At 31.7% G+C, this 27612-nt stretch overlaps 1 protein-coding gene across 2 annotated transcripts; it reads right to left on the bottom strand.

The window, feature by feature from the left end:
- Positions 1-866: 866 nt before the first annotated feature.
- On the bottom strand, positions 867-24116 carry LOC114945592 (uncharacterized). 2 transcript variants are annotated; one of them, XM_029321853.2, is made up of 6 exons: positions 24033-24116; positions 9593-9893; positions 9391-9432; positions 6261-6562; positions 5726-5920; positions 867-5330 (listed from the first exon to the last, which is right to left on the bottom strand). In XM_029321853.2, the coding sequence occupies exons 2-6, from the start codon at positions 9888-9890 to the stop codon at positions 5289-5291; spliced, it is 879 nt and encodes a 292-aa protein (XP_029177686.2). In that variant the 5' UTR covers positions 9891-9893; positions 24033-24116; the 3' UTR covers positions 867-5288. The 2 variants fall into 2 exon arrangements, with proteins under 2 accessions (XP_029177686.2, XP_085345453.1); XM_085489327.1 differs by lacking the exon at positions 9391-9432.
- Positions 24117-27612: the final 3496 nt, after the last annotated feature.

Raw genomic sequence — 27612 nt, 5'->3', positions numbered from 1 at the left:
ACACTTTTATATTTAATACGCATTTTGTATATGAGCGTAGTTATATTTGTTACCTTCTTTGATTGAATCTTTTATACATACACATAAATGACAGTCGCAATAATTTTTATCTAGAAAATGTATATTATAATTAATAATATACTAAAAGTATACTAAAAATAATCATTAAAAAACACGTTATATGGTAATATGTAATGTAAAAAGCTCTTCGGTACAGCTTTACTTAAATTCTTCGTAAAGTATCTTTCGTAATATTTATATTATAAATAAAATATATTGTCTTAATAGAAAAAACGGCAGAAAAAGTAAATTTTGAAATAGTAGTACGTTTGATAGATATGTTGAATTGCCGAAATTAGTAATTTTACATTTATCTTAAATATGTTCAGTTTTTCTTTGTGTGTTTTCTTTTTTTTTTGTTTGCCTTAACTTTCTAAGTTTTTAATATTAAATATATTTTACCATAATTATTGTCACTGTCATTTCTGCTTGAATTCTTAGTGACTAGTCACTAAGAATAGTCACCAAAAAAAGAAAACACAAAGAAAAACTGAACATATTTAAGATAAATGTAAAATTACTAATTTTGGCAATTCAACATATCTATCAAACGTACTACTAATTTCAAAATTTACTTTTTCTGCCGTTTTTTTTATTAAAACAATATATTTTATTTATAATATAAATATTACGAAAGATATTTTACGAAGAATTTAAGTAAAGCTGTACCGAAGAGCTTTTTACATTACATATTATCATATAACGTGTTTTTTAATATGATTATTTTTAATATACTTTTACAATTAGTATATTAGTAATTATAATATACATTTTTCTAGATAAAAATTATTGCGAACTGTCATTTATGTGTATGTATAAAAGATTCAATCAAAGAAGTTAACAAATGTAACTACGCTTATATACAAAATGCGTATTAAATATAAAAGTGTACTTATTATAATTATTAATAATTTATAATTATTAATTAGTATAATTATTAATAATTATAGAAGAATTCAAACAGAAATGACAGAGACAATAATTATGGTAAAATATATTTAATATTACGATATTAATTATGTCTATTAATTAATAGACATAATTAATATTGTAATATTTCTCTATGTCAAGTACGGTGATAAAGTATAGTAGTCTCGTTAATTTATCGAATTAAGTGCACGAGCATCATGTGCATGTCAGTTATGTGTGTATATATATACACATACACACACACATGATACATACATGAGTGACACTTATATATCTTAAACAATATGCAAGTCTTTTATTTTAATTACAGAATGCAACGTACTTAAGGTTATCCTTCTCTCCTGTTTTAAAATATCACCTATGATTATTTTTATTGTCATTATTTGGCAATTTTTACTATCTAATAATAAAATATAGATGAGCACACTGTGAGGTTTCAAAAGTTCATACAGAGAGGAAGAGCTCGAACAATTACATACTCTTTTATATATCTTTTTATTTGTTGCTTATTAAGACATAAACTTTGGACTATTAATAGTGCTTGTGTTATTAAAGAAATCGTGCGATAGCACAATGTATATAAATAAATTTATATTTTATATGTATATATATATATATATATATATATATATATATATACACGAAGAAATATTATAACTGATATATTTAATAAATATCAGTTTTTAATTAATATTTATACCATACATACAAAGTATAAAAAATGTGTGAACATGTTTATTTAAAATTAATAAGATATTTATGAGTGTGCAGTTTGTTCGAGTCTTAATCTCGAGATTGTTCGACCAGTCTCTAGTTTGTTATATCAGGCACTGGGTCTCAACTAAAACCTCAGCCTAAACGACGGTATTTTAAAATATTTAACGATATTTTAAAATAACGACTAATCTATAATGAACTACTGTGTAAGTAACAGCCTTTCTTGAAAAGAGATTATATGTGAAATTACGACGAATAAGACGCCGATCAAAACGGAGAATTAAGAGTCCGCGTGTTTCTCGATTGGAATAGTTTATCGTTTATTTAACAATTGTGAAATTTTCCTACAGTTAAACGAAAAACAAAATTAAATCAATTGTTTTCGACCAAACATTAATTTTTTATGTTTGTATGAAAATTTTATTTATTATAATTTATATAACATAAAGAAATAATAATTAGATAATTGTTTCTTTAATATTTAATTAGAAATAATTTAAAGCAATCAGTGAAAATTGAGTATTCAGTTTTAATTTAACCGTGTTAATTGTTAATAATTAGCTTAGAATAATACATGAGATATTTCATAAAAAATATATATTAATAGAGTTCATTTTGTAAGGTGACACAAACATAGTTTAAAGTAAAGTTCTTTAAAAATACTATCTCTCTCTAATTAAAAATTTACATCTTTCAATACTATTAGCCCAATGAATATATTAAAAATTAAATGTTTAAAGGAGGAAAAAATATTTTACATTTCACAATTAGTCAAAATTTGCTAAAAATTTTAACTTCTCAATTACATTTTTCTATTTAATTAATTAATAACGTTGTTAAATTTTTTAAAAGAAACAATGGAATATAAATTACGCGAATATCTATTATAACACGGATCATAAAGTCTATTATTAACTATTATAATATAGTCGTAAAAATTCACATAACATCTTAATAATATGATAGATAATAAAAATACTATTATTTCATCGATGAAAATTTATTAAAATTTATCAAAAACTTTAAGACAGTATATGGGAATTAAAGAATAAATTATCAGATATATCTGTGCATATGTGTTTGTGTTTGCATATGTGTAGATGCATGATAATATATTTGCACATAGATATGTGGTATTCAAATATACAAGTATAAAGTTTTCTCGGTCAGAACGTCATTTAATATCAAATTATTATACGTATAATAATTATATATTCAGTTTTTTCTTGCATTTATATGTCTTTTGTACGAACTACAAAAGCTGAGAGCTGATTATTTCTTCAGCATGAGCTACAGATAAGCCACACAAATAGTCGTTCTACGCGATTTCAATTTTTTTTTATAGAATTGCAAGAAATTTTTACATTTATTGTCATTAAAATGCACTCTTTAACCCTTAAGTGTTTGATCAGCATTTGTTATTGTAATGCCTGCGTTGTTACTTAGGAGTGACAAAACTTTGCAAATTTAATAAATATTTCAATAGGCTTTACTTACAATAAGCTTCGATAGGAATAAAATATTTAAAGGCGCACAATAAATTTTTATCGATATTGCGTTTAAGATAGTAGCAAGCGGTACATTTATATCGATTTTCATATACGCATTATGTATATATTACGATGAACATTTAAACATTTAAGGGTCAAGATGTAACATTGCTTGTACGTACAACTAGCAATCATTTTTCACAAAACTTCATCTTAATTCCGTCTTAATTCTTTTTATTTAAGACATCAGAAATAATCTTTTTCTTCTTTTTCTGTTTGTGTTTTTTTTTTACCGCAATATAGGCGTGTAATTTATTAAGAACACAGAAGTATTGTACGCACAAACTTTTTCTTAAGAGTAATTATTGTCTTTCATTTCCAATATACATTGGCACAACGTGGTGCACTTTGATGGATTATCGAGAATATACTAGAGTTTCTTACATTAAGTTAATGTACAATGTCAAAATTTGTTAGAGATATAAGTCTTACTAATTTATTGTCCAAGTATTTAGTTTTTAAATGTTGGAGGAAGCCAGGATACGATATTTTCTATTTGACATAGTTGCAAACATTCACGTGCAAGTATCTTTGAGAATATTTTGCCATATTTTAATCGAGTATCGAAATATACAACGCAAATTTTTTCAGGCAATGATGAATAACAAAATAGCAGTTTAGAAAAAAAAACAGAACTACGATAAAATCAAATTTGTTATTTGTATGCTTTTGTTCTATATATTCAATGATTCAATTTTTTGTAACTTTAGAGTTTGTTAAAATGGACAATATGGATGTGTGACATTGAAAAAATTAAATTAGCGGCGTATAAACAGGAGCGTTATGAAATACGTGATAATATATTATATTTAGACTGAATAGAGTGATTGTTATCACGTTCATAATATTCGTTTAATTAATATTAAGCGCTGATATAATATTTAGATGATATTCTCCGCAATAAAATTCTGCACGTGAAAGCTGCAATATGTGACCCAATCCGTGCAACTGCATTGAATTGCATTTTTGCGAAGTATTTGACATTTTTTTGGTATCTACTTTTGACGGAAAAATCCGATTTAATATTTTTAGAGATCCTTTTAATAAAAAAAGCTAAAAGAACTATTTTTCAGAGAAACAAATCTGGGAAATGTCCCATTTTTTATAAAGTTAAATTTAAATTTATTTAAATAAAATGCACTTTATAAAAAAATGACCACCAAAAAATTTATATTTTCTTTGAAGTATTTGAGGTTTCAAGAGATTACACTATTAAATTTTATTTCCAATTTCCAAATGCGCAGTTTTTTTTAAATCATTACGTGATCAAAAAGATTTGCTTTATAAGTCCTAAATTTATCTAATATTAAATATTGTATCTTTATTGTGTATAAGTTTAAGGAATCCGATTTTATTAATTTCCTTCCCTCCTTGTTTAATGTTTTGCAAAAGCTTTAAACGCGGAGAAATCTTAAAATTCATAAAATTAATGAAAATGTACATTATGTCAAATTATTCGCTTCAATGTCGTTGCGAAACATCGGACTGCACAAATATAGGAAGCATCGAAAAAATGCATGCATATCTTCAATCAAAGTCCGATCCGATATGTAAATAAATTGTATTACCTCATGCATATTTTTAATTCTATTTATATTAGAAATATGCATGCGATATTTTGATACATTTAGGGAAAATAACTTTGGCGCTTTTAACCCAATAAATGTTATTTAATCCGTTTCAATATTTATTACTCTTTCCCAAAAATTTGCTCAGATTTAAAATTGTTAGCGCGATGAAGAATCATCGCTTCTCGCTGAAAAACTTCCGTGATAAAGGATTGATATTGGGTTAAAATGCACTTTTGTCTGCACTTACTTATTGTTGACACAAAGATTTAAAAGTTCGTGCAGATATTCAGATCTTCAGAACGCACGTGATCTTCGAAGTGAGCGTTATTTACTCTTGCAATTGCAGCTTCGTTGTGAAATAGCCACAACTGGCTACAGTTGCATCGTGCAGTCATAAACACTAGTATGCATGCGGCAGTTTGCGGATTTGTACCGTTCCTTTGTAATAGTTCGCAGCATACTAAGGTGACTGTATGTATTCTCGCGAGATAGGATCGCTCCTCTGTAAAAAGAATGTATAAGATTATATATATATATATATATATATATATATATATATATATTAAATATATAAAATAATTTAATAGAAAATTGTTTTATATATTCGTGAATTTAAATATGTAAAACAATTAATTGGTTGCAGGATACAAGAGAGTTAAAAATTATAAATATAAAATATTGTAATATGTAATATAGAGTTATAAGTGTGTAGAGATACAGTAGTTTTCTTACAAAATATAGTAGTAATAACATGTATGTAATCATAATATATTTTGCAAATGCAAATCAAAATGTTATAATGTAAGAAGTTAGATTTAAGATAAATTAGATTAAGGTAAATTGAACAAGGAAATTGTGAAATCTGAAACATTTAAAATTTTTACGCAAGAAACTTACCGACCAAGCTCGACTGGTATTAGGTATACGTCGCGAATTGTAATCGTAATTGACCTTCGGTGGCATGGAATGATCTAAGAATGGGTTGAAGTATTGGTTTCGTGATTGTTGTCTACGCGGTTCTTCTTCGTTCATCCGGTCTTTTCCTTTTAAATTGTCAATTTTCGCTTGCATTTCTTCGGCTAAATGTTGCTCCTGAAGTAGACATTGTTTAAACGATTCTTGTGAAGATATATATTATAAAACATAAAAATAGATTGACTTTAATTTTTTAAGTATCAATATGATACTCTAACTCATTTAGACAAATGTAATATCGTTAAGAAAAATATATTTCTCTTCTATTTTTCGATATTTTTTAAATTAATTCATATAAATAGACTTGTGTCTACAATATCATACAGAATACAATGAACTAAGAAGCTGGTCAGTGTTCACGAGTGAACAGTGCAATGCAAATTTTTATATTGCATTCTAATGCGAATTATTCACATTAATTAAAAAGATTAATTAATGACTCGGAGGGGCTACCGACCTGTAATTCGCGTGCCCTTTCGGCCTGGATAAGATTTTTCAGTGTATCGAAACTGCCGGCTTGAGGAACCGATTTTGGGGACGAGATACCGCCGCCGACGCGGAAGCTGGTAATGCGATGATTGTTTGGCGAATACGATTTCGTATTCACGATCCCGTATTGCGACAGCTCCTCCATGGCTTTTATGCGCGGTCCGCGCATCGCGTTTCGCCATCTGCTACCTGCCGGGGCTTTATGCACCATCCTTCCGTAGATCGGCGCACCCCCGGCGGCTCGGCTGCGCGGTCGTCCGGAGTGTCTCCCTGTGCGAATAATTCATTCCTTCTTTAATTCATTCTCTTTCATCTTTTTTCTTTACATTTATTTACATTAATTTGCATTGCAGATACAAAAGAAAACTATTTCGCCGCGAAAACATTGATCAACACTTAACATCGTGAAGCAAAGAAGTGCCAATTAGACGAAAAATATGTGCGGAAAAAGTGCTTTTAATTTCTTAATTATATATCCTGTTACGTAGAAATTTAATTCTCTCAAAGAGAAAAAAATATGGAAAAAATATATTTCCTAGGATTTTGTAAATGTCAGTCAAAAATTATCAATGATTTTAAATCGGGAATTCTTTGTAAAGAGTCCTCTTCTATCCTCTCTCTTTTTTTTAGAAAGAGAAAGAGAGATAGTTAAATGTCAATTAATTAATGTTCATAGAGCCGGTATAAAAGGAATATTGATATATTTTAGAAAATAAATTATATATAATATTATATTAATTATTTTGAATTAATAACTGACACAATTTTGGAATAACAATCGTGCACAGCATATCGCAAGAGTTAATCTTTTTTGTTTACATTAATTTACTATTCGTATTTGCATTGCAAATACGAAAGAAAACTATTTCACCGCGAAAACATTGATCAACACTTAACATCATGAAGTGAAGAAGTGTCAATTAGACGGAAAATATGTGCAGAAAGAGTGCTTCTAATTTCTTAATTATATATCCTGTTACGTATAAATTTAATTCTCTCAAAGAGAAAAAAATATGGAAAAAATATATTTCCTAGGATTTTGTAAATGTCAGTTAAAAATTATCAATGATTTTAAATCGGGAATTCTTTGTAAAGAATCCTCTTCTATCCTCTTTCTCTTTTTTTTTAGAAAGAGAAAGAGAGATAGTTAAATGTCAATTAATTAATGTTCATAGAGCCGGTATAAAAGGAATATTGATATATTTTAGAAAATTAATTATATATTAATCATTTTGAATTAATAATTGACACAATTTTGGAATAATCGTGCACAGCATATCGTGAGAGTTTGAAATAATCGAGATTACAGACGTTCTTCGCGTGGGCGGAAATGAGTGACATCAGGTCAAGAAGCGTGTGTATTATACGCCTCGATGGTTGAAAAGGGTTTGAAAAGGGTTGCTGACATTTTGCGTGGGTGAAGCCGACGCGAAATTTCGTGGCCGGTGGCATTGTGGCGCGCTAGATTAAGTCCTAACGAAATTATGATACCAAAGAAGAGTTCGGTAATTGCCTTTGCTCCTGTATACGCATCATCAGCTAACTGTTCGCTAACTTTTCGCGCAGCATAGTCGTTACATTGTAAGGTATAAGTGAAAATCTATATCGTTGTTTAACACGATTAATCTAACTTACAGTGTTTAATTACGTTGAAATATAGTGATTATATTAATACCAATTAAATCTTTGTTTGATCAGCAACACTTAAGTAATCGCGAAAAGTAAGCATCATATGAGTAACGTGAAAAGTTAAAGAGAATAAATAAATTTATTGCGTTTAATAGCGTCATGATATGTATTATGTACATAAATGCAAAGATAAATAATGAACTAATTTCATTTCAGTAATGATAATTGACTTTAACCATAGTTTAATTATTTGACTTTAACCATAGTTTAATTGATTTTCTGTTTTTTTTCTCTAAAGACCACATTGTTTGTATTATATAAAGGTAAAGAGCAAATTTAATTAACAATAACTACTTTAATTAACTATGTAAAATGAGGGAATGCTAAATATTAAATAGCATTCTTATTAAGTAATAAAAGCATCGTACACTTTTGAAAGATAAATAAATTGGAAAGAAATTTTTGTTAAAGAGAGAAAAGCTCATCGTAGCGCGCAATACCGAGTAGAAGCCGTGCGCGCAATTAAACAGAATTTAAAATGGTCATCGTTTAATTAAGAATCGCGCGACGGGGAAATAAAATAATTCGAATGCCGCCTGTTAATTGCACGCCTGTTTCGCGCGGGTCGCGATCAAATTATTTAGATACGGACAAAGCCCTTGACGCGCTCTACAAAGCGATAGATAGCCAACATATCCCCCGATAATTAGCCTGAATCATGTGTACTCGTTAACGTAAGTGCCGGCGCGTAAAGTGGTGCGCTTGACCCACATGTGCGTCGCCTATTTGCAAGATGATATTGCAGCCTGGCTGTCTGCAGATTCGCGCAGTAACTCATAAGCGCTACTATGCACCACTCGATGCATAAAATCGATAAAACCCACACGTTCTTCTTGTTATCCGCGTCCTGTCTGCAAAATGCCGCTTTTTTGAAGAAGATATATTGAAAGAGCGAGAGAGAGAGAGAAGAGAGTTTATACATGTTATATTATTGTTAAAAGAGATAAAATTCTATTCCACTAAATGTCTACCAGAGAGAGAGAGAGGGAGAGAGAGAGAGCAGACATTTAGTACACAGAGAGAATTTTCTCTTAAAATTTACTCTGAAAATCATGGTAATCGCGAGACAATATGGTATTGGAAGAATTTTACAAGTCTCTCTGATTAATATTTACCACAATAAGATATAAAATAAATTCAATTAATTTTACTATGTATATATAAGTATTTTTTATTGTGGTAAACATTAATGAGAGAAATTCGTACAAAATTTTTCCAATATCATATATATTGTCCTACGATTATCATGATTTTCAAGGTAAATTCTAAGAGAAAATTCTCTCCGTGTACTTTCACAATAAAGCTTGACAAGCGATAACATTTAATAAATCCCGTACACAATTTTATATTTACTTAAATAACACATAGAGAGTTTGAAAAAAAATAATATTACAAAATGGTTTGCTTACCTTCCAATTCTTCCCGGAATTTCAGTCGTGTAGGCGCAACAGCTGCGTAAGGCCAATTAATTCCTTTTAATTTTGTAGTTTTTCGTTAAGAACCAAAAATTATATCTCCATGCAAAACGACAAGAGCAAAAAATTCTGAGCTTTCAGAGAGCTTTTGCGAAGATTATGTAACGACTTTGAAAGGCATATAAGGGAGTCTTACCTCGCGTGTATCCCCTGGAATATATATCGCGATCGGGAGGAAGCTCGGGACGCTGCCATATATTGGGATACGGGTACATCGGGTATCCGTTGGTGGCTTTAGTCACGGCTCTGCTCTGCCTCTTCGTGTACCTCCACATGAGCCGCAGCACGTCGCACGACGGCTCGGCCAGGTCCAGTCGTTTGTCACCAATATCGCCGTTATTTCCCGGCTGCGGATCGATATATCGCAAACCTGCGACAAGCGACCCGCTCGTGCACGTCAGGACGAAGGCGATGCACACGGTCGTGGAGTGCATTTTCTAAAATCATAAAGCCAAAACCGACTGCAAATTATCACGAACGCTGCATTAAGATGAGGCTGATAAAATAGGTTTTTGTTTGTATTTTTTGCTAAATTATTTTGGATTTGATTTCATGAGAGAATTTTTTTTATAATATCATATGCAGAAACAACGGTGAAAATTAAAGGTAAGGATTCTAGAATATCGGCTTTAATATTTTATTCGGTTTTTTTTTACGAGGACCATGAAAATGAGCATAGATTTTACGATCGCATAAAAAAGTCATAAAGCAAGTTCCAAAAATCTTTAAATCTTCGGATTTATCCGAAGAATTTTCAATCATAAAATATCTGATTTTATATCAGCTTGCGTGAGCGCATTTCAATCTTCGAGTCTCAAAAGTCGCGTAAAATCTACCTGATATTTTGCAATCTGTAACACATTTGTATAGCCACGATATATTACGTATTTGCAAATAACAATAAAACCGGGCGACGTAAAATTGTATAAAGTAATATATATTGTTAAACTCGGCGAACCGTCGACATGCTTTTCGCTGCAAGCTCGCCGAGGGCGAAATCAGGTAGGCGTGTCCAACAAATGGAAAATCTTGAAACTTAGCAATATACTGTGCCAGATATATGACCTCCGATATATACAGGGTGTCCCAAAATCAATAGTAAACCTGTTAATGGCAGATTTCTGGGATCATTTGGAGACGATTTTTTCTTAGCGAAAATGTCGAGGGAGATTATTTTTTGCATGTTCTCAATTTTTGTCATCATGTATCTTTGTAATTAAGTCTTAAATTATATTAAAGTAAACTCTATATGAAATTAATAAAAGAATGTGATTTTGTTAATATTTTATTTCAACAAGGCATAGTTTGCGAAAAAAACCCTTATTTTTCAATTGCTTATAACTCGAAAATTATTGATGCCTCAACTTCGTTGAGGAAAAATTGTCTCCAAGTTATCCCAGGAATCTGCCATTAACAGGTTTATTACTAGTTCTGAGACACTCTGTATATGTATATATATCGATGCATTTTATCAATGATATATACGGTTGTTACCTCGAGATATTTTTCATCAGATATAGTTTATTAAAATCGTTGAAATATAATTAAAATTTTAATTTTATGATTGTGCACCGCGAAGTGTGAAATTTGAATATGAAGTCTGAGTGCAGAGCAATTATCGAATTAGCTCTTCAACTAACTCGCATTAACTATATCAAATGTCTATATATAAAAATACAAAAGTTTGCAATATATAAATACAATACAATATAGTATAAATTATTGTAAATGACACAGAATATAATAGCTTTTCTTTCTGAATAGATCTTTATTACATTAATATCCAATTCTTTTGTGAATTATATTTTTACTAAAATAATATCTGATTGAATTACTAAAAAAATAATTCATTGACTGACTCGCGCGACAGAAGGTATATATTTATTATTATATCATTACAATTAGAAGCGTACTATTTATATCGGAGCCATGAAAAGATTAATTTTATATAATCTTAATTATTTCTCATATTGCACTTATTTATTTTCTATAAATTTAATTTTGATAAAAGAACCATTTTTGTCTTTAACCGTGATTCGCACTTTTCACTCCGGTCTTTCGCAATGCAGCAAATTTAACCAAGATCGAACGCTTTTATTGGGGATGTACAGGTTCAATGATTGCGCGCGGAGCAACAAGCTGTTTGCGCCGCATCGTAATCTGCATTAATTAAGTACTAGCGCGTGTCGAGTGGCAACCACTAGTTCGAGAAGGCTGAAGTATACTTTAATGACGCTCGTCGTCGAGAATTTGTACCTATCGAATCCGTTGAAATGTATTGGAAAATGTAATCGGATCGAGAGACTGCGGTCCGTTCGTCAACCTACCGTTTCGACTGACATCGTGAATTGAGTTAGAGGACCGAGTTTCCAATTCGATTGCATCCGTGGCATTTTTGGACAATTATTTTATTCGCGGTTGAGAAAAAAATTTCTCGAGCGTTCGTTAAACAAAGTGCTAGTTAATTTCACGAATTGCGGAAAATATTGAGGGCATTCGATGCGAAGAATATACGAGTGATCCTTACAGGTTTGCTCTTAAGCCGATTAGATTCTTCCACCGATACACATTGCCTTCGAGATTCTTGCTGGAACAATTCTTGTGATAAAGTTTTATTTGCTACGGGAAACTTTGACGTTGAAATGTGAAGGTTTGCCCCTTTCTTTCGCTCATTTTTCTTCAGTTTGATATTATTGCACACGTGTGATCGCTTCTGTAATTTCTTAACACCGGAATTTTATTTTTCTCAGGTGTTGGAAATTATATTATCACTATCCCTTACATCTACGAATCAGTTGTTTTGTTATATGTATAAATTATTATACACAAAATAAACCAGGAAATGATATCTTATGAATTATTATTATGCAGCCACAATGACACACACATATACATATATATTAGAATTTTGAAATCTTATATACATTTTTTATAATAAATATAATATAATTACACGAATATATTGCATTTTTTGTGTAATTATATAATACAATCGTTATTGATTAATTAATCTTTAAGGGAATCGCTTTTCTCGTTGCTTTGTCAAAATTGATAGAATAGTTTCGATATATGCGCATCTACGAACATTGAATGAATTACGCTCTCATTGTGTGGGTGAAAGCACGAAATCCAATTAGGAACAATTAGGTTCGCGATATGCACATCCGTGGTATTTTAATCACGCATCCCATCATTAATTCGTTTGATCGAGGCTGATCATAGGATGCAGTTTGGAAAAACAGCGGAATGTTGTGCATCATAGATGCGATGGAAGCTGCGGAAACGGCGCGCTTTCATTGTTCCATAGCGAAAAGCTGCGGGATTTGAGAGCAACGCATCATAAAGCTTTCTATATTCGCAGAACAGAAGTGATATTAACCTCCTCTCTCATTTTTCGTGCGTTGGTAGTGTAGCCACTAAATAATCTGCAAAATGCAGTATATGATATCCTTTTCAATCTTTTCTGCGCTATTATGCAGCTTCTAAAGCATATAAAGGATATATATAGAAATGATGTATTTTCTACTCTTTCGAGATCGAATAAACTTTCTTAAATATTTGTTCATTTTTTTTCTTCTCTCTCTTTTTTCTTTTTCTTTTTGTTCGTTCTATAATATATATAGAGAAAAAATGAACAAATATTTAAGAAAAGTTTATTCGATCTCAAAAGAGTAGAAAGTACATCATTATTATATATATATCGTTATCATAATTTTCTGTAATAAACTATTGGTGATTGCATATCTACGAGTATATATAAATGCACGGATGATATGTTATAATAAAATGCAGTATTTGGCGGATCAGCCGATGTCGAATGAACTTTAGAGAGAGCTATTCAAACTGGAATTCGGATCAGATTGTCAGTTTTGTGTTCCATTTAATTTAGAGTTTAATCGTCGGTAACAGCATATAACCTTATATTATAATGGGACATTTCACACAATTGTACAAGATGCCGAAGATTAACAAAGTTTTAATTTTTTCCCTAGTATATTCACGTTTGCACGCCGCGTGATCTTTGCGCACGTGCATCGCGATTGAAATGCGGATTATTCAACGGACTATTGAATGTTATTGCACTTTTGCGGAGAGTATCTTGTGTATATGTGTACGTGTGTGTATACGTGTGTACGCGCGTGCATTGTCCTGCATTTATATTCATAACACGCAAAATTCACCTCTTCATTATCGTTGATATTCCTCATCGATGAATGTGCAGCAACGTATAATGCGTATATTGTCGGGTTTTATTAGGATTCAGCGCTTTTTATTAGAATGACACGTGCTTGCATTATCATCTAGATTATATCGCGTAAGCTTCATATTTATATGTACGATTGCATTTTTATGACAATTGCATGGAAGATAAAACTGAAACAAGATTAAAATTAATAATTATTGCGATTAATTCTTAAAGAGTAATAATAATAATAATAATAATATCGAAATAATTTTATATATAATACATAATATAAAATAATTACTTTGTAAGGATTACGGGTATACATGGATCTGGCAAATTACAGATATGAGCTTTTAAATTTAATAATGCATTATCACGAAACGATTATATGAATGAAATAAAACGGAAATGTCGAATTAAATATATACAAATATATCAAATTATTTTAAATATCTCCTGCAAAAATAAGAATGTTTTTGCCTTTTCAGTGTTTTATTACACAACAATTTTTTTGATTTATTTTATATAAGCATAGGAGAAAGAATATAATATACTAGAACTTTTGTTGTATTTACGACATAGGCATATTTTTTTTTGCTTTTGGAGAATTAAAATTTCATTGAAAACGCGTGCTTTAGTGTTATTGATATTTGTAACCATTTCGAGAACAATTATTTTACATTCGATAAATATCGATAGTCAAGTTCTCGTGGCAGAGATTCGACATAGTGATTTATTATTAAGTAGCTGGGCTCGAGTCGAGCAACATGTGTTTTCATAAATATATTCTGAAGGACCAGCATGTATATCGGAGAATGGTCTATGAATATTCAAGTCCTCCACCTGCATCGTTACATATGTCGATTCACTCTGTAGTCTTATAGTCGGTCGCGTTATCGAAGATTCATGAGAGAAATCAATCGAGAAGAACGATTTTCCGCAGATATAAAATTGCAGCAAGACGTTAACTCGCGAAATATTTCGAGTATTTGGGTTATTTCTGGAAATATGTCCGCGAAAGATCGATTCTTTGAATAATAAAATAAAGTACTTCCGCACTTATCAATTTAATCCATTTTACGTAAATAGAAGTCTCTGAAGCAAGAAAATCAGACAGATATCATGTTTCGTGAACAAACTAAACTATATATTTGTAGTATGATTCCTCCCTTGATATCATTTGACATTTCTTTTTATGAAATATCATGTATGATCTTTATAAACTTTCCTGGTTCATTCTCTGTTGTTAGCTTTTATAAATGTCACATACATACGATTCTATTAAAATGAACAGAATTAATGGAATATAGTTAATATTAGAATTACATATATTAAAATGAGATTAACGATATATAATTTGAATATTATTTAAATTCGCGTTTCCTTTTATCTTTATAGAGAAAAATGCATCTCTCTTTACTCAAGAGCAATTAATTTTGAAACAAGTTTTCATATATACCCAACCGCGTGTAATTTATATTTGTAGAGCAGAAATGTACTGTTTGTGAAAGGTGACTTTGCCATGAATATAAAAATGCAGTTCTCTGGAAAATCCCGGATTTTGCGCGATAAACGGTGTATATGTAAGCCGCTTTAATGCACATCACTGTTCCCTCAATACGGCATGAACAAATATACTCGAAGCCCGACATGTATATAATTGAAGTGTAGCTGCTGTAAATCCGCCCGCGCGATTCTCGGTCTTATTTGTCGACGACAGCTGGATACATCTGCTCCGTTTAAATTAGGTCGCGAAAAAAGAAGCGTTAATTACATATAGGTTCGTTTATTCTTTGCGGAAATATGTCATTTAAAAGGTCAGCGTAATTTTCTACAATTCTCTATCTAGTCTTTTCTCGATTAATTATTTTCTTTTTAAATTTAGAAATCGATTTTTTTTGTAATTATATTATGCACGTAATAATTTCGCGATCCGATGTTGTCACATATTCTTTGCGTAGCTCAATTAAAGCTGATCGATCGAGAAAATCGCGCGAAAATATACGTATATCCCTTTTAGAATTACGTGAATTTTGCGATGGATTTGCAGGCATCGTTTCTCAGGTCTCATTCCACGTGAACGGAAATTGGCTGACATCTTGACGAGGGATAAGCGCGCGAGGGTGGGAATATTGCGGTACTTTTATCTATTCCGGAGAATCGATCCTTCATTCAGACGATTCATCCAGAATCGTCTTTGGTCAATAGACTGGCAATTACTGGCCGAAATGACTGCTCGAACTTTATCAGAATTAATAGTAGCCGATTTCGAGAAAATGAAATTGTTCCAATGGTAAAACTTTCACGCTCGAAATTTCTCTTTTAGAAAAGCACTTTAAGTGTGTATGTCTATTTCTTTACTTATTGTCAGTGTATTATCTTTCTTATTTTATAATACTTTATAATATATAATTTATATAAATGATATAAACTATGAAGTCACCAGATGATAATTAAAAAATGGTAGTAATTCAATCGACCAATTCTGGCAAATAATTAAATTTATTGTATTTTCACAACGTTTCGGCCGTGGGTTTCGGCCCTTATCAAGTGCTATGTTCTTAAATCACAACTTTTTTAAAAAACAAAAATTCGATCTTAAAATATGATATTAATTAATTTATTGTATTTTCACAACGTTTCGGCCGTGAGTTTCGGCCCTTATCAAGTGCTATGTTCTTAAATCACAACTTTTTAAAAAACAAAAATTCGATCTTAAAATATGACATTATATAATAACTATTAGTTATTTCGTATTATACTATCATGTTATTATATAATGTCATATTTTAAGATCGAATTTTAAAATAACTTTTTAAATAACTATTAGTTATTTCGTATTATACTATCATGTTATTATATAATGTCATATTTTAAGATCGAATTTTTGTTTTTTAAAAAAGTTGTGATTTAAGAACATAGCACTTGATAAGGGCCGAAACCCACGGCCGAAACGTTGTGAAAATACAATAACTTTAATTATTTGCCAGAATTGGTCGATTGAATTACTACCATTTTTTATATAATTTATATCTTCCAGTATAAATAAAACTAGAATTATTAATGTTGTATACCTATATCAAACACGAAACATATTATTAAGCGTATTTACGTTATTAATAGTTTATACTTATACTTTAATTTTATAAGATAAAATAAGAAGATAAAAAATATCCTTTTACCTTTAATCTTTTTAAGTCTTGTATTCGTTTTTAATCTCCAATAATGAAAAAAATAATATAGAACGTATAACATTCTCAAACGATTATTTAATCAATGTTCTCACTCTCTTTATACTTTACATCATTACTTAAATCTTTATAATTAAACTTAATTTGGAAATGTCAAACTAACTCACAGAGAAATTTCGAGCATATAAATGTGATACAGAATGTGATGTACATCACGTTTGCTGTTTGCAACGTATTTAATCGAGAAACGATGGCATATATAGTTGAAGCGACATACGTTAAACAATAAGAAACCGCAATAGATGTCTCAAACGCATTGTCACTTCAATGTTACTGCGCAAGGCCAGGAAAACGGCATCTCTTATCTCCATACGCTTGATCAGACGTAAGGGAATAGAATGAATTATTCATTAATATCGTAAATGTCTAGTACGTGAAATGGGATACAGGGATTAATAGAAAATTGACACGTAAATGAAAGTTCTGTCATGCTAGCTATGTGTTCCATATAACTTCCTATATTTATTATAATAATTTAATTATAGTAACATTAAAATATATATTTCAAGATACGACATGAGGCTGTAAAAAAGAGGCTATTGATAAATTAATTTTTAATACTCGGATGAAACAAGTGATTAAAACTTTTTGATTTACAACTGAGCTAATTCGATTTATTATTGGAAATATTACATAGGAATATAAGAATTGCATGCGCATCAAATTATTACCGTTTGAATCTCATGCATTGAATGACCGTAATCCATTTGAAATTAATCGCTCCACGAATTTGCAGCCGTTTCTTGCGAAAGATATTTGTCATTCAATTGGCAGTTTGTTAGCTTTAGAGTTCTCCTGGGAACTCCCGGAAGCGGTATACATGTCGAAGTTGTATAAAGCAAATTATTCTCAGTGACAATTCAAAGGTGGCTATCTCCAGGCTGCAGAACGCGAGCCTAAAGTCAAGTAGTACTTTGTAAGCCACACGCGACCGAGCTCGTCGTATTTGTTCCCCTACGAGCGTTAAAGGCAATCTATCTTGTTCTCCTTGTTGTTATATATACATTGGTACTCTTCGTTTAGCGCAAACGTGACACACATAGCCCTGTTAGCGGCTAATTCAGCATTCGCTCAATTTGTGTTATACGTGTATGCACGCGCGTCGAGAAGTCGATCATTAATTATATATTTAGTTCGGATCAGGAATTTTTCAAGAGAATTTCATTTTTAAGAGTTTGCAAAATATATGTATATATTCGATTGATTTTTTTCTCACTGGATATATATAAAAACGATAAATTTGATTGTTTATTAATTTCTATACATGCAGCAAAAATATTTATTCAATCGATAATCATTTATTTTCACTAAAAGGCAAAGTTTATTTTTTTCACATCGGTTAATTTTTTTACTTTACATTCTTTTTTATGATTCTAATGTATTTAAACATCGATTATTAAAATATATATTTTATATATACATATAATAATAATGGATATATTTTTAATAAGATAAATATTTTAGAAAAAAATGTTAAAAATTTTAGTTTGTCGGAAAATTCCTTGCGTAAAGAAATTACGAATTTTTAAATTGCTCTTAGGGGCATTACCTCGAAAAATGAGGGCAAGATAAATTCACTTTGACGCGTTATACAAAGCTGTATTCGCCTGCGGAATCTCAAAGGATTTCTCTATCTCTGTATTTTCTTGAATTTTATAAAGAATCGTTTTGTAACGAATCGATTATAAAAGCAGTCAAATGTAAAATCCGTAATCACTGACAACATTTGTGCATAAACATTACAATCTTTTATTAAATCAGTGATATTTTTTAGATTAATCGGTAAAAAGAATTTATGTGTATTTAACGGTAACATCTGCGTACACTCGACTTTGACACTTTGTGTTGTACAAAGATTTATGATCATTTCTTACGGCAGATTATTCTATAGATAAACGATTATCTCGCTTAATTATTTTTTTATTTAATATATATAATATAATATATCTTTTTAAGCAAAATTATAAGTACATATAAGTAATTTAATATATATATATGAAAAATGTTTACAATTTCACACACACACACACACAATCAAATCTTATTAAATTTATATTTAATCTAAATGCCTTTAATTTGTGTATGTTATTTAATAAAATTAAAATTTGTTTAAACTTTTGGTCAAAGCTAAAACAGATTCTTTAAATTCAGTTAACAAATATCAAATAATTTGGAGAGGATGAACATAATCATTGCCAGATCGAGGGACTTTCGTCAAATAACGATAAGTGGTTCATTTGGAGTAATGTATAAGTGTCACTCCAAGTTTTTATTAATAATTCTAATATATTTTATGAATAACCGGACGAATCATTCTGCTTCTAATTGGGTTCTTACTTTGTTGAACTATTTTAATGGTCTCAATTCATTGTAAATATATTTTGCGTTTTAACTATGACTCAACTATATAACTTATATTGACTATGTATTGCGGATTTTTTATTAGAATTTTATGTATTTATTTATTATCGTTATTTATTATCACTATTTTTTTGCGCACTGAAAAGGAGCAAGTAGAGCTCGAAACGTTTGTATAATTATTATTTCAAATTAAGAATTTTCTTCTCAATAATAAAATAATATCGTATTGCTCGTTACACATGGCCTTAATTTAATAATTTATCATTGTTTTTATTGTCATACGAGCTTGAGCATTGGTATGTGATGTTTTGATTAAAAATTGCTAAAACAGATTGCCTTTAGCTACATATTTTTTTACTTGTGTAACCGCAAATAAACGGTGACTTAGAGAGAATTTTAAAATAAATTTAAGAGAGATAGAGGGGGGAGCCTGAGAGGAATAAAATCTTGCATGATTAGATGGAAATTTCAAGAGAAACGTGTGTGCTTTATGGAGCAGAGGGTTGACAACATTCCGTAATGCCTGATTTTATCTCGGCGCGGCCTTTTTACCGTATCTGTGCGGCATCGTGCACAATAAAAGGATTCCTGACGACCTGACGTGACGATCCTGGATGATGAATGTGCTAAGCAGCATGTCAATATAAAAGAGATCACGATAAATGCCACGAATATATATGATTCGATCGTAAATCTCCTTCACACGCCCCCGCGCATCAATACAATCACACATGATCGCCTCTCGATATTTTGATTCTCACATTTTTACACTTTTGCGCGTCGGATTTTATTCATATTTTTATACAATAAAAATGAAATCAATACAGTAAAAAAGCGCGTTAAAATTAAATTAATATATGTAACATATACGAATAATAAATACGAGCGAATAACATTTTATGTTTTATTGATGCTGGGTGGAAATTCAATTAGATAAAGTAAACTATAATAAAAGATATGCTTATTTTTCTATACTATAATAGAGATGTTAACTGCTATTTGCAAAGAAGATTATTTTAATACATAACGGTTTTTAATGCGGTTTTAAATATTATGCTATTTTAAAAATTTTGAATAATTTATATATATATATATACAATATATTAAAAGAATACAAAAATATGAGTGAAAACTAAATAATATAACATATAACACAATAACAGAATTGAAGTAATCGATTACAATAATTAAAATTGATTGCTATAGTTGATTAATTTAATTGTTATGCTATTTTATGCGTTTTCTTTCATAATTTTCGATTTTTTTACTGGAAAAATTGCATTATTTTACATATGACTTTATATTACTGTTGTATGTATTTTTGGACTTCTGAATCGATACAACGTTGATATATAGACATGTTTTAATTGCCAAAATATATTTCTCTCTTGTGAAATAGAAATAAATTTCTGTCGACAAATTTATCGTAACTTTTATGCTATATTATGCTTATATTATATATTATAAGTGTTGTATAATTTTTTGTTAAAAAATAATTATTATTATCTTTTTATTAGCTTTGAAAAAATAATAAGGTAAACTTTTTTTATGTTTTATATATCTAAGGTCTGCGAACTGTTTAGTATCGCTAGATAAAACATTGCTGTAAAAGAATCTATCTTTTTTTCTCAAACACTCCTCACTGCACATCATTGGCTGATGACCTTTTGCTGATATTGATTCGTTTACGTTTGACAAATAAAATCAATTTCGCAGAAACTCGCCTGAATAGAAACTATTTGACGGTTTTTATATTAAAGCATAACCGATAATTAACAATGAGAGTTGGGTGAATGATTATGAAAGCATAGAGAGATTCTTGTTGCGCAAATCACCGCAACGATCTCTCTTTTTATGCATCATATCGATCGCAGGCATATAAGAGTTATAGCATGGTCCATTCAAACTTCGACAAGGAAGTGGCAAAAAATTGCTAAGCCGATTTGCGAGGTGGAAAGAGGAAGAGAGAAATTATATGATTTTTCTCTCGAAAGCCCTTTTCACGCTAGCGCGTTGAAATGGAAAGGTTGCAACAAGTGAGAGATTCAAATCCGACAGGTACAGCAAGCCCCGGATTATTTGTCGCATGCAAACATGCAGCAGTGCAGTATGTAGATTGCACGAGTATTCGTATACTATAACACCTTCATAATCATTTAATTTCTATATTTATTCCATTTTTATTTATAATAGTATTTTTTTCAGTAAATGTTTTAATATTTTATATATTTATTTTTTATTTTTCATAATTTAATCTAAGAATTTTTTTATTTGATAAAATATCAAATATTAAGGAAATGTAAGAAATATTCAATAGTTCTAAAGTAAATTAACTGTTATTGAACTTACATTATTGGCTTTTTTCTGATACAAAATAAAGAAATTACATTATTAAATCAACATATCGTTAATAATTGATTGCAAAAGCAATGCAACGTATTAATTATTATGATAATAATTTTGCTGCAATATATATTTGTGAATACTAATCGGACCAAATATTTTTCATTTTATATTTTATATCTTATTGATATCTGTAGTACAGTTTAGGGATTACGGAAAATACATCACACGATGACATTTGCGAACTGACATTTAAGAGGTTGTTAGCCATATTAGACTAATGTGAATCTACGTAATATTATGGCATTTACCTTGTGTTTATTCATTATATCGACACCGTGTCAACGCAGTTTAGTCAAGTTAATCCATGATTGATGACTGACAGGGAAGCACGTAATTAAGATGCAAAAATCATCCTGCAAGTCGTACATCATTAGCTTAAACTAATACGATTTAGCGTCTTCGTAAGCTTTGCGAATAAAAATGGAAAGTAAGCTCCGAGCTAATTTGCAGATATTTTTTCGTTGTGGTAATTTTTACATGGCACAGGGTGGAATAACATGACGCGACGTATCAGAATTTTTTTCATCATTTGCGCGTGAAATGTCATATGTTAAAAAAACGCACCGACGTTTTTTGCTGATCGACAGCTTCCAATTTTGGAACTGACCTACTTTCGATCGTGCAGAATGGGACAGTAAGGATTTTATAGCCATTCATATATGAACGTAGTAACTCTTGTTAATCATAAAAATGTTCTATTCTCGTTCAAGGCTATTAGCTATAGAAGCGACGTGCTTTATATTAACTGAACGAGTGAGAAAACGAATCGTGACTCTAACAAATCTGTCAGATATGAATATGATTAAGTCTTTTGATGTTTTATTTGCAATTTTATTTGCGATTTGTGAGTGATTTTAATTTAATTATCACTTCTCAACTTGTTATACATTTTTTATTATAAGATATATATCTATACGAGAATATAATATATATATTTATACACATAAAATGTTGAAAAAGAGTTTTAACAACTTATGGAAGGTATTTACTAGATCGGCTAAACAACAATTGCGTAGGAATATAGATTGAAAAATCCAATCCATCAGAAGTAGTTTTTGTAAAACAAGTGATTTACTCGATTCTGTTTGTCATATGCAATATGGAAACGAAGGATTATCTGTTATATGTTCTTATTCTGATGTTTACATGAGGTATTCTACGTAAAAATGTATACGACATTAAATCCAAGATCCCTGAAAAATGAGTCGAGGAAAGTCGGAAATATTTAAGAGTTTGCAACATTTCACAAAAGATGCAAATGGAAGGAAAAATCTATATATACGTACGCAGAACACCGTTTGTAAACGTGACAGTAAGATAATATTTTATTTTCATATCGCATGCGATAAATAGGAGCAAGCTTTCTTTATCTTGCTTCATCAAAATCGAAGATCATTTTTAACTCTGACAGGATTGATTTTTCGATCCAAATTTTTACCGAGCATGTTTTATTCGACATAATGAATGCTATCTAATAATATTTCTAAAATACATGTCTCACGACAATCAATGATTGTGCTAATTAATCGAAATATTTATTTAAAACTATATATTTTTTCAAATTCTTATATCTTTACGCAGAAATCAATAATGAAGTATCCTACGTGAGTTTTTTCTTTAGAAATGATTTATAAATCGGTGATCGAATAATCTACCGAGAAATCCCATTCGTTCTCTCGCGCGACATTTTTTCGCGTCCCGCGGACTACGTCTCTGTTCTAATTCTCCCGCTCTAATTCCGATAGTCTCATTAGACACAATTACGCGCGCCTCCTCTGGTCGCTTCAGGATCTCGATTCCCTTCCCCGGGCATTCGTCGCCTCCGCTGGGTACGATATGGTACATAACAGGTTGTGCGTCACGGAGAAGCGCGTACGCCTAATTCTCATCAATCGGTGACGAGCGCGCGCGGCGCGAAACGCGCGTCAGTTATGACATTCCGACAGCGACATTCGGTGCTTCGCGGATGCGTCCTAGCTCTCTCTCTCTCTCTCTCTCTTCGGTCTCCGCGCTATCTCTATTCGAGAAACTATCTCAAAGTACATAATAACCCTATATACGGTACATATATCCCGAAGATGTTCAGAGAACATCCTGAAGATGTTCGGGAATGTCCTCTGGATATCCTTCGGATATGTTGTGCTGTTAAGGTACCATTTATCGTACGCACTACTTCACTATCTGCGAAAGGTGAGTGAAAAAAAAAAGTCGCGGTCGTCTCGATTATACGGTGTATAAAAAAGACACGTGAAACGTGGATATATAACGGTGGTGTGTAACGATTATAGAATGGTGACGCGTAGCAGAGGGTGAGAGTGAGAGGCGATGCGCGTTGGCTGGCTGGTGAATGAACGAGAATTGGATTCACTAACCTGCCAGTGCCTGTCCGCCGTGTCCGGAAACCGAGAAGCGACTGAGAGAGGTGGTAGCGTCGAGGCGACTGTCCGCGGCCCCACTGCCTTGGCCGTACGAAACCCACCCTCGCGGCGGCACCTTCCCTCCCTCCGTCACCCCTCGTCGTCATCGTCGTCGTCGTCGATCCTGCCACCACGTCGCCGAGGTCCCTGTTCCTTTCACGAAAACGGGGATGCTCTTTCGAGACTTCGTTCTCTCTCGCCTCGTTCATGCTCTCTCATTCGGCCCATTTCCTCTCTCTCTCTCTATTCCATCCCTTCTTCTCGTACTCCTTTTGCCACCCTCGTCCTCCTCTTCTGTCACGCTCTTCCACCCCTCTGTCTTTGTCGCGCGCCTCCGTTTGTTCTTCCCCCGTTCACGCTTTCCATCACATTTCTTCCGTTTCTTTTTCGGGAACTCCACCTTCGCGCAGGATTCCTCCCGCCATTCTCTCCGGCGCGTCTGCTAAATTTTCCTCCCTGAAAACCATCCTACAAATGTACGTCCGGGAAACTGCACCCCTCTTCTGTCAGTGACGTAGTTGTCGCTCGGAGAGCCCTCGGAGCGCCGGCAAAACCTCGAATAATTGATAACCGATCGTGTAACGATCTTGTTATTTCGAAAATGTATAAGGGGATATTAAGGACGCCCAACAATTTGATGAATCAGGTGTGGATATTTGAGTGATTCAATTTTAAGTTACTTGGAGTTTCAAAGTCGAGCCGATATCGAGATTATTTTCTTACCCTCGAGAAAAAAGTACGAAGAGATAATTTTATTTTCTTCCAATTGATTTTAAAATTTAATATAAATATCATTTATCTTGCATATAATGAAGAATATCTTGAAGTGGGCAAGGACGATCGAATTTCCGCGATAATGATCTAATGAGAATAAGTGAATGCGTGAAAACGGAGAAAAACAGTGAACTTATATAAAAATCTAAAAAATAAATCCTGAAGTTCTAGATTACGTCAGTGAATTGACACAGTCCCTTTTTCGCATAATCGGTTGATTTTCCCGCGCTCGCGTCCTTCTTCAATTTCCGTCTCTATATATTTTAGGAAACGACGGAAATGACAATTTTCCGCAAGACACATTTTATTCAATATGTGTCGAAAATTCGAAAGGATTACGACCAAAATATTTCAGTCCCGGACGTAAATCCCGGATGGTCTGGGAATAAACGTGACGTCCATTACGCGAGTTCCTCGGGATCTAGGAAAGCACTGTTGTATCATGCGAAATGTCAAAGGCTAGATACCAGCTCTCGTCTGGCTACATAGAGAGGTGAACTTAATATTTTTTCGCCCACGTATCCTAGCCGGCCGCAGGAAAAGTTGCGTGATATTGTCGCTCATAGAGCGCTGCCTCTTACAGAAAGTAATATCCCCTTGTTCTGACAATGAGTAAATAATACCGTAGAAAACACTGGAGGAAAATCAAATCGCGCGATCCCCGTCAAAAGGATCATTCGTCTCATTTCGTAGATTTCTCTAGTTTGTTTAGGATTCTCAATTAAAAGATGTTCTGTTTCGGACGTTGAATAACGTGAGAGAGATATCTTACTTGTTCTACTGTTTCATCATTTTAAGATATTAGATAACATTATGATATTTAATTTATGTGACATTTGATACATTTGTCTGAAATTTAATTCACAATATCGTAGATATTTTCGAGATATTTTGATCTAAAATAAGAATTACTTATATTTGAAAGTGATAAAGAAGTTGAAGATTGCAACAAAATTTATTCTTAGTATGATTTATATAAGATAATTGAAGTTTGATTGCAAAACAAGCACAGTTGAATCAAACTTGCACTTATATGTTTGTTCCCATCCTCGTGACTCCTCCTCAATTATATTAACGAACTTTCCACGACTAAGTGCTAGGAAGGTGAGTTCCGAGAGCTCGCGAACTTATACAAAAAGCGCCGATGAAGCGGACAGACAGCGAAGGAAGGCGGTGAAGTGTTTGAGAACTTTTCCCATTTTAGTCGCCGTGCCGCTTCGAAAAGAGATTTCCGCCCTAATCTCGCCGTGACTGAAATAACGGGTAAAAAGTAATAAAAGACGCGATTGAATTGACAGCTATTTAATCTTACCATCTACCCAACCTGAAGGGTGTGTCAAACTCATCTGTCTTTCGAAGAAGGGATAAAGAGGGATAGAGAGAGATATGTCGCACAGAAATGAGAATATGCAAATGACGAAATATGAATTTTGTTGTAAATTAAATATATTAAATATTTGCGCGGATTGAAATAGATTAACGGTTTATTGCTCATTGAATAATTGCCGTATCGCGGCTTCTCGGCGAAAGCTGCGAAATTCATTCACGGTTGCGGTTCCAGGATTAAGGGGCAAAATGCCGCGAAAACAGTCGAGGACGAAAAGCCGCAGCGAGCGAGCTATAACGATTTTGACTCCCGGATACTTGTTGCGCAGGCGAGCTAAAACTTAGCTTCTTTAAGCTATATTGACTGCGACTACGCTATACAACGTGCCCCCGAAAAAGCCCGGGGTAGTCAGGATTCATTTTAGCAGCAGACACAATTAGACATCTTCTGAAACATTTTATCTTTCGCTTATAGTATCATTAATTTCGATTTATTAAATCTAATTTTTTATCCCTTATTGAATATTTACTCTGAATGGGTAATACTTCATTCGTCTCTATTCAACGTTAACTGAAAACAAAGGCGCGACTTTTATCATAAATACGATAATGCGCTTTTAATTAAAGCTCACAATAGCTTTCAATAATAGGTATACAAATAACGATTCGTGTAGGAATCGCGTGGCTGAATTTTTCAAAAATTATCTTCCTCGCGTACATGAATCAATCTCATACGATTGATGCGAGATTACGATCTTCAGCGAGTATAACGCCCACGCGTCCACAGCGCGAACGAATTATACAATGCTAGTTATTGCAAGGAATGAAACGAGATATATGTGACAATGCCGGATCTATTAATATTGAAATGGAAGTATACTGCTGTCAGGGTAGGAAAATTAGAGCGATGCGAATTACGAGATTATGTCACCAATTATTTGATCTATATGGACGAAGGTTACATTTATCGCGTCGACAAATTAAAAAAAAAACTAAGTATTTTTTTAGAAAATTATACCGCGTATATCTATTGTATAACAATCGATTTAATATTAATCTATGATAATAACTCGTTATATGAAATTTGATATGGAATTTGCAACTAGAATCATTATTCATGCAAATAATAAGCAAACCAGGTTAAATATGGAATATAATTATAATATGTACCATATATCTACAATACATTTGCAAAATATAAGATTTTAATCTTTCTTTTTCATCATTTCTTTTTTCGATTATAACAATATTTCGCGATATTTCGAGGTCCTTTAATTTAACATTTAAAACAGTTTTCAAGTCATTTTTTATACAATTATAATTATTAATTCTTTCTCTCTTGGTAAGATTAATAGAAATCGATAAAGGCAAAATCTAATTTCAATTTATGATATATATATATATATATATATATATATATATATTAATATATTTC

This window comes from Nylanderia fulva, unplaced genomic scaffold (assembly GCF_048542155.1).
Source record: "Nylanderia fulva isolate GAGA-0341 unplaced genomic scaffold, ASM4854215v1 Scaffold8, whole genome shotgun sequence".
NCBI classification, from domain to species: Eukaryota; Metazoa; Arthropoda; class Insecta; order Hymenoptera; family Formicidae; genus Nylanderia; species Nylanderia fulva.
Note: the sequence above shows the minus strand (reverse complement) of the source record. Positions and strands in the feature narration are given on the sequence as shown.

Bases quoted from the DNA above. Each gene is read 5' to 3' on its own strand.
- LOC114945592 (XM_029321853.2), bottom strand. From the start codon at position 9,890: ATGCACTCCACGACCGTGTGCATCGCCTTCGTCCTGACGTGCACGAGC. The intron at 5,921-6,260 runs GTCGGTAGCCCC...TGTCTACTTCAG, and splicing joins AAAGGGCACGCGAATTACAG to GAGCAACATTTAGCCGAAGA. The intron at 5,331-5,725 runs GTAAGTTTCTTG...TTCTTTTTACAG, and splicing joins ATACCAGTCGAGCTTGGTCG to AGGAGCGATCCTATCTCGCG.